Below are 20,871 nucleotides of genomic sequence, written 5' to 3' on the forward strand. Positions count from 1 at the left end.
GCACTCATCAGTAGCTTTGATTTGATACCCACAATGTAAAAACACATCCTAGGGTTACCCGGGTCCTCGTGCAGCGCCACCTGGTGGCGAGTGGAATCAATAAGCATATTATACTACCCTTCTCCGTGGAAAAATATATATATATACCAAATTTCATAATATTCGGCCCAGACACACACGACCAAAATGTATTCAATTCTAATGAATGCTATGTGCGGTACAAAAAATACGTGCGGCAAATAGCAAAAACACACTCACTTAACCGACGCACCGCACACACACGCGTTATCGGATTTCAACCAAACTTCACAGAAACCTTTGCCAAAGCAACACCAACAAAGTGTGAAACTTTCATTGTGTTCCTTACACGCGTTGCTGAGATTACCACGGACAAACGCACACTTTTTTTCGGCTTAATTTATATATATATAGATATATAATAAGCCACCTTCTTTGCAGATGTCCAGCTTTAATGAGTAGCTGGAGTGCCATACTAGGAGAATATGAGTTCACATCGTTACAAGAGCTCTCTGATAGAAATCTCAAGAGCATAGTCAAGTTTGTTATCACCGCTGACTGGTTCTAACATATTCATTCCATGTTTGAGGTATCAAAATGGAAGCTTCTATGTTCTAATTATAAAGATTAACGATTTCATTGAACTGGAGGCTATTTCAAGGTGCTTACGGGAGAGCTATTCCACAAAAGATCTATATCCCTGTTCCGTTTGGTATCGAAGAAGAGGGAAATTACAACTTTAAAAGCTGTCTAACGACATGTACATACGTAGTTAAGCGCAAAAAATACAAGGATTGCGCTGGCTTATGCATACCAGCAACCATGGGTGGACAACGAAACGAAAGGGCGACCACGACTACAATGGACGGAAGATTTCAAAAGAACCTGTCTGCATCGCATTCGGTCTCGGTCTCGGCCCAAACCGACAAAAGAAGAAGAAAGTACATACACTAAGCTAACCTGTTTAGGTATTAGAACCAAGTTATCGAATCGGTAGACAGGGCGTATGAGTCACCGATGTGTACTAGTTAAAAATTTACTCATACGCCCAAACAAAAATAAATTATATGCTTATCGCTAACTCCGAATGGTTAAATAAGCAAAAATACCGACAATTCATGCACTTGCTTGTGCTAAAAAGAAATCAGAGGGCCGAACTTTCTCATTTTCTAATTTCCATACTACTCCCCATAAAAATCTATTATGACCCACAACCATTCCACTGAACATCAACATCATTTAAAACGCCATAAATTAGCTACTGTATAATTTTCCAATATTTCATATTAACTTTTCAAAAGTGTGTTGAACAAAAAACTTTTCAATATTCAATAAGTTCCTATAGCAAACAATTTTTCGGGATAGGAAAATCACTACCTCTTCCAAATAAATTCTCGCACAAAAACTACGAAATCCTTGTGCTGACAGGAGGGTATTGAAAAAATTCCCTAGAGCTCTACGTTTTACAGCAAACGGAAGCATAGCAACAGAAAGGTACTTAAAAAGAAGCAGCAAAAATTACGACAAAATGGCACTGCAGGCCAAATGGCATACGAATGGGTTTAGGTGTGAAAGTGCATTGATTCTTTTGCACTGCCATTCGTTTTGTTTTTGTTTTTCTTTACCGTTTTCTTTCTTTTCATAGCTCAACACCTCCTCATTGGCTACAGCTCAGTAAATTTAATGGCCGTACTGGGATATTTTCACAATCCACGCATTGCAACTAGTGAGAATGAGGTGAATGAAGGAAAGTAAGCGGGCAAGTAAGCAGAACCTGTTGGACTTGGTAGTCGACAGTAGGGTCACCATTGCGAGCAGGCAAGTATGTATGTATGTGCATGCATGTGTATATGCAAATAAAAATTTATAAAGTGTGTGTGTTGAAAAGAGCTAAAAAAGGATTTATTACCAGAACTCATGGTAGTGTTGCATCGAATAAGGAGCAGCGATTGGAATAAATGTTATAAAATAAGTAAAATGCCAAACGGCAACGTTGGCGACGATGTGGACATAAAATGCGGTATAGTGGCTGAAATAAAAACAAACAACGAAAAATCTTCAATTGAATAGAGAAGGTACAATGAAAGTAGGGGCTAAGTGGTGTAAGCGAAGAATTGCAAAGTTTGGAGTGAAGTACTGGTGGTGCTGCTGCTGCTGCTGAATGTGGTGAGAAATATCGGAGACAAGGCTTAATATCTGCTTTAAGGTCTCGTAAGCATCTGAAGAATGCAATAATAGAGTGATGAGTTAGCTTAAGAGGGAACAAATTTACAAAGCTGCTGATATCGTTACTAACGTACATATGTGCATGTAACAATATCAATAGCGATGTTTTTAAAAACCTTATTGTCGATGGTTTATTTTCGATCAATATAGATTTTTTTATCGACATTACTATCGACACTGCTATCGACACTACTATCGAAATCTGAGATCGATACCTACATACATACATGTAACAATAATATTACCTGTGTTTATTGAGATATTTTAATTGGTATCAGTTTAAATTTTTACGCGATATGTTTATCGATAATATAATCGAAATGTTTATCGATAATGTAATCGAAATGTTTATCGATAAATTTATCGACATCTATAAGGATTGCATTATATTCATATTCGCTAAATTTCAAAATGATTTCTACGACCAAACAAAAAAAAATTGTCGACTGAAACTTCAAATAAAAAAGGAAAAGATAATAAAGAACGATAACTACTAAGCGCTATTTTTTGCCTAAAATATCAGGCAAGTATCTGAATTTATAAACTTCTCCATAAAAATTGTAAATGTAGTTTGCACTTCATTGCGTTCTTTTTGATTTTTTGCCATCCTTAATGAGGTGAGTCTGTTTTGCAACTTTTCAAGCCTTTCAAGTGCGCTCAAGCTGCCACAATATGTGGCATATCAATGATACTAAGAGTTGGAAAAAAAAAAAAAAAAAAGCGTATAACTCAATGGACTGGAAGAACCGAGCGCATTTTCAATTTAAAAACAACTGCTAGAGGCAGTTTGTGGCTGACAGTTAACTGTAAAGAGTAGAGAGATACGTACATAGGTACATCAAACGCAGGTAGTGCACAGTGCATACATATTTACACACACAGTTAAATTTGTTTGTATAAAAAAAAAAATGCGTATGTAGGTTTCACTGTATGTAGTTTCCCGTTAATGCATAAAACCTGAATGGTTTATCGTTTAATTGCTTTACGTTTTTACCAGTAACCGCTGTGTGACACTCCACTAAATCGTTGAGGTTTTTTATTCTCCCCTCTTTGTTAACTTTCCCTTTGCATTGGTGCCACATATTGTGGTTGGGCAAAACTCATTGCTCAACTGCCGTTAGGGATAATTGAATTTTTCCCTTCTGTGTAGTAAGCTTTTATCATTTATTTTTTCAATATATAGTTTATCTGGAATTAACAAAAAAAAAAAAAGTGAAGAAAAAATGGTAGAAATGGATCAATGGTAATGATGTTCGCCAACCGCAAATATGTTCACCAATTAACAAATGAAAAAAATGTTTGAATACATATTGCAGTGGCGTATTTTCTATAAACTTGGTTAGACATATGCACGTACATATGTACATTTGTAAATATGCAGTTAAGCATCTACACACCTGTACTTGAAATTTGTAGGAGTTGAACAAAAAGTCCACAATCGAAAAAAAATTAATAGCAAGTAGATTAACTCTCATTAGGTTTATTACAGCTATTTGTAAAATTTGAGACAGCAAAAAGTGAAAGCTTAACTGGAAATCTGAGCTGATTAGCATTTGTTTAATAGGAAATACTTCGTTTCAATTAAAGTAGTCAAACAAAATAATAGATTACGTTAAGTCATCATAAGAACCTTCCACTTGCAAAGCATGAAAAGCGTAAATAGGCTTTCCATGATAAAAATAAAAAAGAGCAACTAAGAACTAGTTTTCATTAGCATTACTTTTAATATACCACTTCTTAAAGCGATAGCCTCCTTGGCTTTTAGAAATGATGAAAGGTTTAGTTCAACGGAGCAGCTTGTGTTTACGGCGTGCCTTCGAATAATGAATTCTGCTTGACAGGTTAAATGGGCCACGTTCTCCACCTTTCTGAGATTCAGTCAACGAATCAAGCAATAGATTTATAAATTTCCACCTTGCGAAAATAAAATTAAAGGACCCTCTTTTATTTTATTGGGTCGCTTGTTGAGGCATCTATGTACATTAGGGTTGTGTCAAACATGCATGTGAAAAAGTAAAGTCGGAAGTTGTGTGCTCTCACGCCCTAAGATTGTTTATATCGAAAAAATATATCGCTTTTTTATTTTTTATTTTTTAATTAAAAATTATTTGGAGGTCGTTGAAAGCTTTCCATGTATTTTATATGGGAAAAACAACTTTTCGTAGAAATGGAAATGATATGGAATTCTTGAAAATCAATATTTTTCGATCGGAAAACTCTGTTTCTCACCAGGAGATTCCCAGTAATAATACCCAATTATTTTCTTAATAATTTTTTCATAGTAACTAAATATATTTTATAGGTCAACTAAAAACACCAGAAAATGCAATCTTTAATATTTAAAAATTTTAAAATAAAAAATTTGCTATTAATATTGGAATTATACTGAAGAGAAGCAGAGTCTTTCGATCGAAAAATATTGATTTTCAAGAATTCTATACCATTTCTGCAAAAAGGTTTTTTCCCCATATAAAATGCATAGAAAACTTTGAGCGCTTTGAGCGACCTCTAAATATATTTTTTATTTAAAAAAAAAAGTAGGGGTATATTTTTTCGATATAGAATAATCCTGGGGGGTGAAAGCAATAAAATTCCGACTTAACTTTTGTTTTTTTACCACCCTAATGTGCACACATACATAATTATTTCGCCTATTCTTGGGAAGTAAAATAATCAAATACGCTGATTTCTGTATGAAAGCATATCCAATAACTAAGTCAACTTAAATTTCTTTATTTATTACGAAATCACCAGATATATTTACCAAATTCGTATCCGAAGACACTGAGTCCCAGAGATTGGGAGCAATCAGATATCATAAAGTTAAAATCCCACGCCCTACTTTTCAGGCAATCGGCGATTTTGATGGTTACAGCGCTCCATCTTATATATAGTAAAATGACTTCAAGCTCAATAAAAATCGTTTACTATGATTTATTATACCAAAAAATAACAAAAAAACGAAATTATTTAGGTATAAAAATTAGTTTTTTATCCGTTACACGGCTTGACCCAGTTGAATATCTTTTTTTTTTGTTCGCTCGGATGGCTTGAACGGAAATAAATTTAGAGAGTTGCCACCTGTTTGAAAGTTTGAATTGAAGTAAATCGATAAAATAAAGTAAACAGTCCAATGCGGGTGTTGCAGGAAAGAGGTTTAAGAAGGCTTACAGTTAAAAATACTGTTGAGTAGGGTTGCCACCTGTTTGATAAATTTTATTGCATTTAATTTAATCGATAAGATAAGTGAAATATACAATATGGGTATCAAACTAAAGAGATTTAGGACATTTTACCGCCGAAAGTATTTTCGAGTAGGGTTGCCACTTGTTTGAAAAATTTAATTCTATCCGATTGACAAAATAAATGGGTGTCAAACTAAAGAGGTTTCAGAAAGTAAAGCTTTCGAAAGTACTTTTGAAGAGAGTTGCCACCTATTTGAAAAATTTATTTAAGTTCAAGTGGTACAGTATTTTAAATATTAAAATATGGGTATCAAAAAAAAGAAGGTATTGGAGAAATCTTACTCAAATTCAAAAATATTTTTTGCGCGCAGTATCACCAATTTTGAATTAGTAAACTTTTGAAGAAAGTGCGCGTGTTATATGAATGTTAATTAATTTTGCATGACAAAGTCTATACTTTCTTAATATGTAACTTCGAAAACATATTGACTACCATCCACATTCATAAAGAATAAAGAAGACTCTAAATGCTTTATGAATCGAGCATATTTTATTTAAAACTCACTTTACAAAGCTGTTAAAGTGCCGTTTTCTCAAGCAAGTTTTAAAATTTAACTGCCCTTCACACCATTTTTTTTTTGTCAGAATATATATATACAGTTATAAGTAACTATGTGAACAGCCCTTGGCTCGTTACCTCATAACTCTATTGCAGAAATGTCGTTAATATTGTATTTCTTGTTTTGATTTATTTTTAATAAATATTGTTAGCGTTTAGTAGCGTTAGTAAAATAGTGTAACAAAAGATTTTTTAGCAAGAAAATTTTGTTAAAACTGCACCAAAATGAATAAAATATAATAAGTTAGGCTTTCATTAGAGCTTTCCTTTCACTATTTGGCTTCTAGTAATTTTAAGGTTTAACAAATTCGACTTACTTTTTTCCCAATAGTATTTTTCTTCCACATTGTGCATATAATTATTTTCTGTTTTCTTCATGACTTCGGTAATACGACATGGTGTATTATATATTTGTAAACAAAACTCAACTTGCCTACACACAGTTTCAGTCCCGGAATATATTATACAATTACTTATGAAACGCTAACAATATTTATTAAAAATAAATTAAAACAAGAAATACATTATTAACGATTTCTCTGCAAAAGAATTATATGTTAAAGAGCCAAGGGCTGTTCAGATAGTTACTTATAACTGTTATCTTAATTATACCCAATGAATTAAAAAAAAAAAATATGAGAACAAAAATTTGTTGTGAAATTTTTATAATATTGCAATTCTTGAACGTCAATATTTCGCAAAAAAAGGCTGATACGATTTTGGTGAAATTGGATTTTGGTTACGTATGTCGGTGATAACGAGCCAAGTAGCATTTTCAATTTTTATCGTACGTTTTAGTGAACTTTTAACTAATTCAGGAACAGTGTGTCTTCTTAGCAAACGAAAAAGTTACCAAACTGAAAAATAAATTACCAAAAAAAAAAAACCAAATTTGATAAAGAAAAAGAAAAATTACCAATTTTGATAAAAATTATTCCAAAACGGCAGCGCTGAACACATTTTCATAAAAAAATTTACATATTTTTTCACTTACTGTATAACTTTATAGTGCCATCCATTTCTCCTCTGGGATTTTTCGCTACACATTTGTAACTGCCATAATCGCTTTTCTGCACATGTGTTATGGTTAGACGCATGGTTGCTTTATATGAGGGATTACCAGCAAAAGTTTCGGTTCTGAAAGTAAATTGAAAGAAAGATTGATTGCATTTAAAAATTCTCAAAATCGTTTTTTTTTTTTTTTAATTCAAATGCAAAAGTAATAAAGTTCATTAAAAAAATATTAGCTCTAAAAGGAGCGTACACCAGTTTGTGAAGGGAATTTTTTCTTTGGCCGTATTTTTTTTTTAGAAAATCTTTATTGCTTAGATACATGTCTTTTAGCAAAAGAAAAAATTTAATTTCTATTTTTAATGAGTTGAATTCATTCATCTTCACACCACGTCTCTTCTGCATGAGTTTATATTTGTAAATTCACATTTACATTTCAATGTTTTTATTGCACTTTCTATGACAATTTTTAAAGATGATAAGAATGCTTTTTAAGTGATCTCAAGGTCAAGGTGATAAGAGGCATGTATGTACGTATATATGTATGTACAAACACCGTCTATGAATTTATTACAATAAAATGGTATTGAGTTTTTCAACGCCTTTATGAATGGTGATTGTGTATTCAGAAGTGCCAACAAGCCAGAGGATTGTAATTTTGTGGGCATAAATTCCGCTTGCAGTAGGAAAATAGATACAAAATAAAATAAGGATGCTAGGTTAGGTTAACTCCCTTAACTGTGGACGCATACTCAAGACAACTATTTATGCTATCCATTGTGGTTCCCTTAAGAGGAGGAGGAGGAGAGGGAAAGACACATTCCATTCTTAGCATCGGAAGTGTGGAAGAAATTCGACCCGCGGTGTTTGAACCTTAGGTCTGCTCGGGCAGGTCACCAGAGCAGCTGGTGTTGAGATGATTCGACCTAAATAACCATCCTCCATGCAGCTAGTACAATAAGGGTCATCGATGATATTCAGCCTTACTGTATGCTTACCTATCACGCAATGACCAGTTAGAACTCCCACGAGTAGCGTAGGGTACAACTTGCCTAGCCTCAATAGCTCCCTGGATGGCCTCTGATCTACATTCGGCCATACGGATTTAGCCAGCTTGTGTTCCAAGCTCTTCGCCTAGCGCACGCTGAGCTGACTAAACGCCCATCTGTCCAGTAGTAGAGCAGAAGAGGTCAAGGGAGCACCCAGATTTCCTCCAACCGAGAGCAATTCTTTAAGGATTTCCTGCCTTGCCAGCCCATAGGCCGGCCAATTGAGCTTAATGGCAGAGTTACCCAATGCCTCTGCTTGGTGATACGGTAGCCTGAATGTCAGCTTGATGGAGAGTTCTTCGCGGATGACGCCTCCACCTACCCAACCATTCAGTTTCGATCCGACTGTAAATAAGGATGCTAAACATGAAGAAACAAAACAAAAAAATCATTCCTTGAGCATTAAAAGCAAGTGTTATGTACTTGCCCTACTTATTTGCATCATTCTCGCAAGGTTTACTAGCATCTAATAAAGTTTCAGACCTAGACAACTTTTTGATAGCATTCTCAGTACTAGGGCAGTGCTGTTAGATGGCCTTGTAAGTGATTTAGTAAATATTTTCAATTGAGTAATTTACATTTGTTTCCAAAAAGTTTCTATTGATTATTTACTTTGCAAATCATAATATGAACCAAATCGCTCATGCTACTGGTGCTGCTTCGACTTCGAGCCACTTTTGCTTTGCTGTTTTATGAACCTATCTGCTGCAATACACCGCTTAAAAAGATAAGGTTGTGTGGGTGTAGAATTTAGCTACTAATAGATTTCTACTACGACATTGAATAGTTGAAATAATAAACAATCGTCGTTTGTCACTGAGAAATAGATGCTTTTATATGCTCTTTAAATTGAATTGAAAAGATTAATGGCATACATATGTATGTACATTTATATGAATGTGTAACTAATTCTGAGAAGGTCTAAAGCTTACATAGTACATTCTTATATAGTGCAAGCTCAAAGTAAAGGATGCTTTACAACGAGTAATCGAAATTAAGAAAATATTGCAGTAGGGGAGAGGTTATAGTAAGCGCCATAAATTTGCCGAATCATTGTTGGTCAAGTAATCTATGCCCTTGATAAAAATGTATTAATGTCAGAGAATAATGCAAAAATGGGAATTTCGAAAATTTTATTTTAGTGTTGATGCTTTTTGGGTTAAAGTCTTTCTTTCTGACTTTCTGTTACTCACTGGGCGGTGGTGTCGGTTATGACATGGCGAATGTTAGCTTTCGAGTGAGCCAGAGCTGGAAGTTTATTTGCCCTTAGTTTTGCTAAAAAAAACAAGTACAAATATGTCAAATTTTGATTACCGCTTGACAACGCCGGCACGAAAATTATGATACTGGTACTTCTAAACGAAGTATCTACGGCGCTGTAAATGGTCAGCTTACTTTTGTGTGGTGGTAGTGTTCGACTTTAAACGCACTGGTTACACATATTTGAAATGGTTGGGACTGAAACTTCTAAACTAATAATCGATATTTTTATCGGGTTTGTTATCGATTTTGTTATCGAAATTTTTATCGATTTTGTAATCGATATTTTTAACGATTTTGTTGTCGATATTTTTATTGGTTTTGTTATCGATTATTTATCGATTTTGTTATCGACTTTGTTATTAATTATTTATCGATTTTGTTATCGATATTTTTATCGATTTTAAATTCAATATTTTTATCAATATTTTTATCGATTTTGCTGCTAATATTATTATCGATTTTGCTATTGAAATTTTTATCGAATTTGTCATTGATTTTGTTTTCGATATTTTAATGGATGTTATCGATATTTTGTTGGATGTTATTATCGATTTTGCTATCGATAGAGTATAGAGATAAAATTGAAGATAGAGGAAAACAGAACAACATAAATGTAATTAGAACAGGGGTAGAGGTAGGGATCTAAAATATTAATTAGATAGAAAAAAGGCAAAAAATATAACCTTAAGCAAAAGCAGATGTATGTATGTATGTATGTATTGGTAACAAATACGGTATCGATAACATATTTTATAGCGTTAACAAAAACATATCGGTAACAAAAAGTTCATCTATAATAATAATCCATCGGTACCAAGAAATATATCGATAGGAAACATAATGTAGATAACAAAAAAAATGTTGATAATAAATATGGTATCGATAGCAAATAATATGCCGATAACAAATAATGTATCGATTGCAAATAATTTTTCGATAACAAGTAGTGCACTTTGCGACTTTTAAAAGTTCAAATCTGGTCAAATTAGACTACATATGTTAGGTACGAATGACCATTAATTATTCAGAGATACTACACACATAAATATATAGGTAGTGAAAAAATCTAGCATCATTGCTGAAAATTGCAGAGGTGAGGTAGGAATTACGTATGCAGGAAAGCAATCAACAGCTGGAAGGGGTAGACTGTGCGTGGATGGAATTTCAGAGCTCATTACGAGATTATATGTAGAAGAATGAAAACAAAAAATGGCGTTGAACTGCACAAACGAAATCTGTAATACGGTGTTCACACGAGAAGATTCTACAGGTAACTTTTAGTTGGAAGCAACAATCGCCTGGTGTGAACGGCCTTTCAAGTAATCGATTCCAATGAAGTTGGGGCAGCCAACATTTGATTCAACTAATCGCTTCTTAAATTGCCTGGAAAAACGCCACATATGAACACCGTTTAAGGGACGATCTGTAAGGGATGATAAACCACATCTGTAAGGGATGGCGGATGTTCCTTACAAAACACATCATTATGTACAAAAAAATGTTTTGTCATTCGAAATGTGGAAGCGCTGGCAGTACTCGGGCCTTAAATATGACGTATAGAAAAATTTTATATATACATATATTTATATTCTTCTTTGGTTTTATAATAATTTAAAATAGACTTTTGTTTTCTAATATTATTTAGGTTAATCTTCAACAGTTTTGACGCTACACCTATGACCATAGCTGATACTGATTAAGACGTAAAAGACGTAGATAAGCAGAGCGCGTAAAAAAATATGAGAGAACATTGAATGTAGATTGATCGCAAAAGTAAACTAAATACATACAAAAAAGTATTTTACAAATTTACTTGTACTTGTAAATAAAGAAGAAAACAAACAACTGTAGCGAAAATGGCACACAATGCGAATTCGCGAACAATAAAAGGCAACATTTTTGCGCAAACAACACAATAAAAAAAAGCGCTGAATCAAAATAAAAGCAGATTAAACGAAATCACAATGACACTGACCGGCGGCGGCGGGATCAGCGAGATTAAAGCGTCGTCGCGAATAGGTGTCACTTCGCTTACTCGCCATTAGCTGAACGTAGCGGCCCAAATCGGACAAGCACACGGCATTAGTTGAGCGTTACGAGTGCGTGCAAGCGGTGTGGTTTGAGGAATAAAAAAAATTCGCTCCGAAAATAGAAAAAACTGCAATTTCTATACAATTGCCTAATTTTTACTAATTCAAAGTTTTTTTTTTTTTAATTTTTGGCAAACAAAGTGAATGACCGACTGAGAATTTAATTTCAAACGTATCCCATTCGCTACAGTGTGTGTGTGTGTGTGTTCGTAGCTTTCCATCGTGCGAAATGCTTAAATTAAGCATTATTTGCACATTGTTCGCGTCCATTATTTGGCGCACTACGCCAACCAATTGCAGCCGGCCGTCTGGTCATGGCGGCAATGTGAATCAAATTTTGGCAACGAATATCCAAAATTACATGGACACAACGGCGCGACCATGCGAAAATTTCTATCAGTACGCTTGTGGCCACTGGCCGCAACAGCACATCGAGCAATTGGATTTCGGCGATACGCTCGGCCTGCTAGATTATGAGCTAAACCGCAAGCTGGAACATTTGCTGCGGCGCCAGGCGAACGCCAGTGCCATCAATGCGGTCAGCAGCACAACTACCGCCGCCACTGCCACATACACCGACAGTCAAACAGATGTCGCTTCCAATTTTGTCACTGGTGCCGCCGCTTTGCTGGAGGAACCATACCCCATGGTAGGCGACCTAGTTGTTGAACCACAGCCCTCTTCGTCGAGCACAACAGCTGCCAGCTCCACGGCGTCAACGTACTTGACGGAGGATTCGGTGGGCGAACCGCTAATTTACGAGAAAGTGCGCACCTACTACCGCTCCTGCAAGAAGGTGAAGCCGTACAATCTGAAGAAGTACTTGCAGCTCATACAGCCCGGCTATGGCGCACACTGGTGCATCTTGGCACGCAATGGCGGCAAGAAGTGGCACGCGGAGCACTTCAATTGGCTGATGGCGATTGCCAAGTTGCGCTTATATGGGCTGAATGGCGTGCTGCTGAAGGAGGAAGTGCTGCCGCGCTGGGATGACTCTAGTAGCAATAGCATCTATCTGGATAAGCCGAATCTGGCTGAAACGGAGCCAACGGAGGAGGGCATAATGATCGAGCTGCTGTTGGATATTGGTCAAACTAAGCGCGCGGCTAACGAGGTGGCACGTGAAGTGCACACTTTTTCACTGCGGCTGCACAAGCTGCACGAAATTGAGGATGAGGAGGGCGCCAAGGAGATGCAGCTCGGCTACCTACAGGAATATGTGCAAGAAATTAATTGGCTGGAATTGTTGAAACAGCTGAAAGGGCCCTCCACCAGCCTCGCGACGACGGTCATCATACAAAATATACCCTACATGCGCGCCTTGGCACGTCTACTCGCCGTCACACCCAAGGATACGCAGTGCAATTACATTATGCTGAAATTCCTGCTCTATCTCAAGCAGCGCGGCCCAGCTGAAATTTCCAAGCACGAATGCATCTCGAGCTTGCGGCGCGCCATGCCGCTCGCCATGAGCTACATAATTGGCCGCCACTACTACAAGGACGCTGCGCAGACAGACGAGAACGTGCAACAGATTTTTGCGAGCCTCCAGCAGAAGTTCTACGAGATCGTCAGCGACAATCGGCTGCAGTTGCAACGCCCAATTGTGGATACGCTACTGCAGAAAATCACCAGCATGCAGCTGCAGATAGGCAACTCGCCGCGCAAGGCTACAGCGGAGTACTACGATGAGTACTACGAACGCGTTGAGCTCGATCCGAACAACTTCTATGTCAATCAGCTGAGTTTGCTGCGCTTGGCCGTCGAGAAGAGTCACGAGAGTTTGGATAGCGTGGTTGTCAGCAATTTCAGCACGCCAGAAAATGATTCCTATGTGCTGTTCGACTGGGTGGGCAGCTCTTCGTCGCCGTTGTACGTGAAGCCCAAGAATTTGATCATTGTGCCCTTCAGTTACCTTCAAATGCCCATCTATCATCGCGGCATGCGCGACATCTTCAAATATTCGGTGCTCGGCTTCAGCATCGCGCACGAGCTGCTGCACGGCTTCGACTCGTCGGGCATCGACTACGATAGCATTGGCAACATAATGGGACCCAGTGAGGAGATCGCCGCAAATCAGCGTTTCATGCACGGGCTGCGCTGCATGCAGAACGAGTTGGCCACCGGCTCGCGTAGCTTGAATGAGAAGTTGGCCGACTATGAAGGCTTCCGTCTAGCCTACGACACATACTTCAATGGCAATGTGTCGCATGAGTGGGGCGGCGTGCTGACCAAACTGTTGCCGCAATTTACGGACAAGCAGCTGTTCTTCATCAACTTTGCGCAATTCTTCTGCAGCAAAGTGCAACGTAGCCTACGTCAGACCGCCTACTTGGAGCATGCAATCGATGAGCTGCGAGTTCTACAAACGCTGGCGAACTTTGAGGAATTCTCGCGCGAATTCGGTTGTGAGCGGCGCGCGAAAATGCAATCGAAACATCGTTGTAAGCTGTGGTGAGACAAAGGAATGAGCTGGGAGGCCAAGTGTGTTTCTTCGTCGTTGAAAAAGGCAAAAAAAATAATAAACGAATAATAGCGAAAACAAAAGAAATCAATAGAATGAAAATAATTAAGTGAACGGGGCAATAAAGACGATTAGTGCGTAGACAGCGCAAGAGAGAAATAATGCTGCTCTCATTACAGTACTGATGTAAAGTAGAGAGAAAGCAACAAAATGCTGGAACTTAAACATTTAATAGTGATTGATTTTGTTAACAAGTGACAAAGATAAAATATTCATAGAAAGAATTTAAAACAAAAATGCCCGACTTATATATATTTTTAGCCCAAAAAAAAATGTAAAACTAAAATTTGTGTTGTAGAAGTTACCTAAAATTTTTTAGCTAAGAGAGTTGGAATATGCCTAATAAAACTATTTATGTAGATACAAAAAAAGGTGAAAATAAAAAAAATTTACTTTGAAAATTTTTTCAAAATAAAAATAAAAGTTCTACACACGAAATCACAAAAAATAAAAAAAAGACTTTAACTTCTCGAAAAATCGAAATTTTTTTTATAGCAATGTGATTTTATGAAGCTCTTCAAATTAATTGAATTGTTTTTAGCTAATAACGCGTCCAGTAAGAAATTCGAAGATTTGGTCGAGTGTATATTAGTCCTTAACATTAAACTTTTACAAAAATTAGTATTTCAAGATTTCCAGGACATTCAAGGATAAAATTTTAAAATTAATAAATTTTTTTTTTTAGCTAATAACGTTACTAGTAGGAAATTCGAGGATTTGGTCGAGTGTATATTAGTCCTTAACATTAAATTTTTCCAAAAATAAGTATTTCAAGATTTCCAGGATATTCAAGGATAAAATTTTAAAACGACATTTTTAATACCTACTTGTCCTTATGCACAAAAAAATGTATTCTGCTTTTATTCTACAGAATTTAATAAAAAAAAAAAAATTAAGTACGTTCGTTCAGAACGAAAAATGACACTGAAGATGGCACAATGCCGAAACCGGTTTGTCTGCGAACCAAACTTGACAAGGGATGACGGAAATTCGTTCCAAAATAAATCAAATTTGAAATATTCTTGAAACCTTAATGTTTATTTAAGCGTCCAGTTATCTATATACGTATATAAAAATGAAATGTTTTTCGTATGAACGCGATGCCTGACCAAACGGCTGAACCGATTTCAATTCTGTAAAAAGTACTTTCTTGGACCTTCTGTGTGGAAGGTTTTTCGATAAAAAAAAAAATTCAAAACTAGTTGTTGTTGTTGCCAAACAATTAAGAAAGCTGAGATGTCACAATTTCACAATTCCATAGAGTTTTCTCTATATTGTATGTCACTAAACTACTAAACGGCTGGACCCACGAACTTGAAATTTAATATGCAGACATATCAATGGTAGGTGCTTATGGGAGGGTATATATAAACGAGTTTGTAAAAGGGGGCGTGGCACATCCCATAGGCGTGGAATCCTTTATCAGCTATAACTTCGGAACCATAAGTCCCACGAACTTGAAATTTGGTATGCAGATATATCAATGGTAGGTGTTTATAGGAGGGTATATATAAATGAGTTTGTGAAAGGGGGCGAGGTTTATCCCATATTCGTTGAAAGGTTTATCAGCCATAACTTCGGAACCATAAGTCACACGAACTTGAAATCTGGTATGCAGACATAGCCATGGTATGGAATGAGTTTATAAAAGGAGGCGTGGCACATCCCGTAGGCGTGGAATTTTTAATTAACTATAAATTGGGAAGCATAAGTCACTTGAACTTGAAATTTGGTATTCAGACATAGGTATCTAAGGGAGGTGTTCAGAGTAAAGTATATATAAATGAGTTTGTAAAAGGGGAATATACATATATATATTTATCTATTAGCTAACTCGGATATTTAAAACTGTGTGTTTTTTTTTTGAAACCTTACCGTCTTTAGATTATTTTGAAATGGAAAGACTAAATCATTTTTTAATCTCGCGATGCTGTTAAACGAAAAAGGTTCGCTCATAATGAATAAAACTCCTTCCGAATTAAGCATTGTACTAGAAAAGTGCAGCTAAATAAAACTGCAAATCGAATAGGCAGCTAAACGGAATGTATCGTAGTAGAATAATTTTAATTTGGATATTTGATCGTTACCTTAATCTATCTAATATTAATAATGGAACAAACTTTGTAGTACAAGTGATGATCAATATATATTAGTTATAGCACGATAAAGCCAAAAGTATGGCTCCTAAGTATGTCTTAATGTAAACAAAGAAAATGGCTTGTCTCCTTTAAATTATGCTGAACTGAATATTTGTATTACTGTTTTATATTTTGATTTGTTTACCCCGAACCACGGTGGGTGCTCTGGTTGGGACTAGAGCCTAATAATGACCCGTCCAACAATACCGATAACGTCTATATTTTGGACAACAAAATTTTTGATTTTTGCCCGCTCACAAAGCACTGTGCGTCAGAGGGAAAGACAAAAAAACCCACTTTTTCTACATTTGGCCCATGTTATCGCAAATATATTTTGGTGTGTTAAATTGACTGTCGCACGGTGTTATTATATTACATATTAAAGGTCTCCTCATTCATCTGAACAATACATGATCGCTTAAATAGTGTAGACTGAGGTCCTTGACCACAGGAGCCAAACGCAGCTACTTAATTACGATCTATGTATGTATATTCGCTCTGGGGGTTCGCATATTCTGATGGTGGACGCAGTAGTTGCCAAAATAGCAACCTTCTTAGCAGAGATTTCCCAAGCGGGTGTTAAGTTATTTGCACGAACAGACTCATTTCGTGTCGACGTTACGGTAACCGGAATAATTTTTGGACGAATTAATACAGTGCCCGTTGGCGACATACCGGATATATCGTATCTATAGATATAGTAAATGTTAGGTTTTTATTTTCAAAACATTGATGCTCGTAATAAAATCAATAGCCTAGTGTTTTTTATGTTTTTTGAGATTTTTCAAGATTTCGGATTCTTTGCGTCTTGGTTTTAGAGTCACTGGGAAATTTTCGGGATATTTGTGGATTTGTCGGGAATTTTTTTGAGAGGTTTGGGGATGCCTCAGAATTTCTTAGGATTCTTTGGGTTTTTAGCTCAAACTTTCTTAAAAGCCAGAAAATAGTCAGCCCTTATTGCTGGAAATTGAGATTTAGAAAGACACTTTCGGTGCGTTCGCTGCTTCGGCATCGTTCGATCGTTCGATTTTCAAATATCAGGTGTCAAATGTGAAGGCCTTGGTATGTATATGGGCAATAAGATTTTACTTTTTCGAAGAGTTGACCGTTAAATAAATTTTTACAAAATGGGTATCAATCGAAATGGTTTTGAAAAGCTTTATTCCTTAATTTAACTGTAGTAGGGTTGCCACCTGTTTAAAAATTCAATTAAATTTGAATTAAGGGAATTAGGTAGTAGAAATATGCACCACCATATAAGCGCCAGACGAAAAGAGTTTAGGAAGGTGTAGTTTGCAAATATTTTGAAGAGGGTTGCCACCTGTTTGAAAAGTCGAATTTAGTTAACCTATACACAATGGAATATTGAACCATTTCAAACGAAAGAGTATTAAAAAGCCTTTACATTGAACACTATGAATATTTTGAGGTGTTTAAAGAGGGTTGCCTGCCGTTTTAAAAGTTACATTCAAATTTTTAACTAAATGAACTATGAAAATATTGATGTCGGTCGAAACGGGTTTGTAAAGGCTTTATTTCTGAACGCTATTTACGCGGTTGCTACATATTAAAATATTTATCACAATGTCAGACGAAGACGATATTTAAGAAATATTAAAATACGAGTGTTAAACGAAAGAGTGTTAAGTAGTCCTTGGTTTGAACATTTATAAAGTTTGAAGACGGTTGCCATGTGTTTAAAATTACATTCATATTATTTAATATGTTAAATGGCTTACTAAAAGATGGAAATCAATCGTAATGGTTATGAAAAGGCTTTATTTCTGGCATATATTTAGGAGGGTTGCCATGTGTTTGAAAAATCAAATTCAACCTAATTCATCAGTTAATTGAAATTTGCATCGCAATGTTAAGCGAAAGAGATTTAAATTTGAAAATACTGTAGAAAAGGATGTCTACCTGTAGGAAAAGCTGCATTTTGTTAACTTATACCCATGTTTTATGAAATATTAAAATATGGATGACAATCGAAAGAGATTTATGAAAGCTTTATTATGAAAATATCTTTGATTAGGCTTGCCACCTTTTTGAAAATTCATATCGATCTCTCTAAATAAATATATATTATACGAGAAGTAATTTTTTTGTGAAGGTAATTAGATTTGCACCGTTCTTTGGAATTTCAAAAATGAAAGATCAAAGTAAAGACATTGGCCTGTAGATACAGGGTGATTAGAAAGTTGATGATATTAAAAACCGACATTATGCTGGACCTCTCTTCACTCAGAATCGGCTCAACGGATTTAGATGAAATATATTATTATGAAGATTACCTTGTTGTTAATTGTTATAATTTATTTATTTAAAATTAAATATATATGCTTAAATCAACTTATTTTATACAAATTTATTTATAACCACTTCCTTGTACTTCCTTGTACATTAATTTGCATCGCTCATTTACTAAAAGACTGTCACAATTCAAAAACCCGGATTTTTCAAGAGACGCGTTAAATGCAAACACACTTTTCTTCATTGGTGTAACGGTTAACGCATAATATGCTCATATATATGGCTCCTTTCTCATATTTCCACCCTCCCGCTAATACAGCTGACACTTGCGCTCCGGGTGCATTGCATCGCCCAACGTGCACTGATATTCCTCGGCGAATGGTTCAAAGTTCAACAACGTCTGCTGCAGACGCACATCATCCGCATCATGATCGGTGAACTCTGCAAGCAGATTACCGCAGAAAAATTGCGCGAAGCTCAAGAAGAACAAACGTTTCGCCGGAATGGCAGTGAATTTCGGCTGATGCGCATTTAACAAAGAAGAATTGGCGCCGAAAAGCGCATCGAAGGCCAAACGTAGGCCCACGATGTCGGCAATGCGTTCATCAACGCTCACCGTTTCACTCTGTTGTAAGCACTTCAGCGACGATTCAAATCGCGCGCTGCTGGCGATATGCCTGCCAAATTCGCGTTCACTACCCGCATAGTCGTAAGATAAGCCGCTGGTATCGAAGCTGTGCATCAGTTCGTGGGTGAGTACAAACCCGAGCAGGCCCAACTTCAGTATGTCGTGCATATCGATGTGAAACATCGGCGGCTGTAGTATGCCATAGGGAATGACGATCATATTTTGGCGGAATAAGTAGTAGGGCGTGCAGCTGCGTGCATCTTCACCGCTGCCGATGTAGAAGTAATCAGCGGGCGAGAGTGGTGCGATGAGTTGTGCGTGTTGTTTACGTGCGCGCAATTGCAGCAGCTGCAAATGGTTTTTGTAGTAATCTTTTTGGCTTAGAAGCACACTCGCATAGTAGGCATCAACCGAGCGCTCGTCGACGCTTGCCGGCAAGTTGCCAATATTGAAGCGTACGGCAGACAATTTGCGTTTGATATAACCCAATTGTGCAGGCTGCAGCTGCAGAGTGTTAGCGTCCAATTTTGCAGCAAACTCGCGCTTCGTCAACGTCAGTATGCGCTCGATATCAGCGGCGTACTTTACCGCCGTGTCGCCACTGTAGAATTGCTGCCTGTAGAGGTAGTTGACGGCCAAGTCCAGTTTTGTGCGCGCATCCCACATGCAGTCGACTTTCGAGAAACTACTTGCGCCATCCTGCACCAGAAAGTGCAAGAATTTAAACATAATGTAATTGCAGATCAAACTGTCTTTGGAGTTTTTCAGAAACTCAGCCAGCGCCACAAAGTAATTCCAGTTGCTTATTTGCAGCTCATAGTCCAAGTGGACCTCATGGCCCAGTACCAGTTGCAGGTACAGCCGCCAAGGCACTTGCGGCATATCCTCTTGCAGTTCGCGTAGCGTCAGTTCCAGCAAACCGTGCTCATCTTCGATTTCGCGCAGCGTCTGTAGCTGCTGCTCAAACTGCGCAAGCTGGCGTGCCACCACAAGCGCGCGCAACTTCGGCACGCCGACGCGCATCAAAAGTACCGCAATCGCCTCCAAGCTAGGCAGCTTATTCGCACCCTCCGCTTCTGGTTTGTCCAAATCAATCACGTACGCACTGGAGTTCTTCGGCGCAACCGTGTGCGCAATTAGAGCGCCACTAAAACTATAGCGTCGCAGTTTGGCCAGCGTGAATAGCCAGTTGAAGCGGTGTGCCGGCCAAGTGGCATTCGGCTCGCGCACCAGCTGCATCAGCTGCCAATCCAGATGGGCGCTGGGCCGCACAAGTTCCAAGTAGCGTTGCAGCTGCAGTTCGTTGACACGCTTGCAGGCGCGATAGTACAGCCAGATTTTGTCGGTGTACGTCTGGTTGCCGCTGCCTGCGCTGGCTTGTAGCTGATAGCTTTGAAAGTAATCGATTAAACGTTTATTCACTTTGTGATCGATGAGGCTGGTCGCCTCGGTGTATTGTCCACTTGAATGCTGTTGCGCCCAATTTCCGCAAGCGTAGGCGTAGTAGTTTTCGCAGGGGTCCTCGTTGAGGTCCATGTAGCTCTCGATTGCCTGCATTTGCTTCACATTAACGTTGACTGTGGGCGGCACGGTTGCGCTGTCGATGTGTGTTAGGAAGAAAGTAGTGTGCAAGAGGAGAATGCGCAGAAAAAGCGCTGTTGGTGGCAAAAAGTTGTGTTTAGACATTTTGTTTTTTTTTTTTTTGGCAAGTTGCGGTGAATTTAAAAAACGGCGAAGTCGCGTCTGTTTATTCAACTTTTTATACTACCGCGATTTAACTTTTTTCCCAAGAAATTTATTATTTCTTATTTAATATTTTTAATGTAATGCAAATATTTTACAAATTCCAATCACGCCAGACCAGTCG

The 20,871-nt window shown here is 37.3% G+C and overlaps 2 protein-coding genes across 2 annotated transcripts in view; one reads left to right on the forward strand and one right to left on the reverse strand.

Moving 5' to 3' along the window:
• The window catches only part of LOC118736419 (lachesin), a 144,533-nt gene that overhangs the window by 8,609 nt on the left and 115,053 nt on the right, over positions 1 to 20,871 (reverse strand). Inside the window, exon 7 of the mRNA XM_036466513.1 lies at positions 7,043 to 7,185. Within this exon, the coding sequence (XP_036322406.1) occupies positions 7,043 to 7,185 (143 nt within the window). The remainder of the gene's footprint in view (positions 1 to 7,042; positions 7,186 to 20,871) is intronic.
• LOC118735801 (neprilysin-4) lies at positions 11,343 to 14,392 on the forward strand. Its single transcript, XM_036465767.1, has one exon. It carries the CDS (start codon positions 11,691 to 11,693, stop codon positions 13,917 to 13,919), a length of 2,229 nt encoding a protein of 742 aa, XP_036321660.1. The 5' UTR covers positions 11,343 to 11,690; the 3' UTR covers positions 13,920 to 14,392.

This window comes from Rhagoletis pomonella, unplaced genomic scaffold, assembly GCF_013731165.1.
Source record: "Rhagoletis pomonella isolate Grant_MI unplaced genomic scaffold, Rhpom_1.0 Rhpom_scaffold_00003, whole genome shotgun sequence".
Lineage (NCBI taxonomy): Eukaryota > Metazoa > Arthropoda > Insecta > Diptera > Tephritidae > Rhagoletis > Rhagoletis pomonella.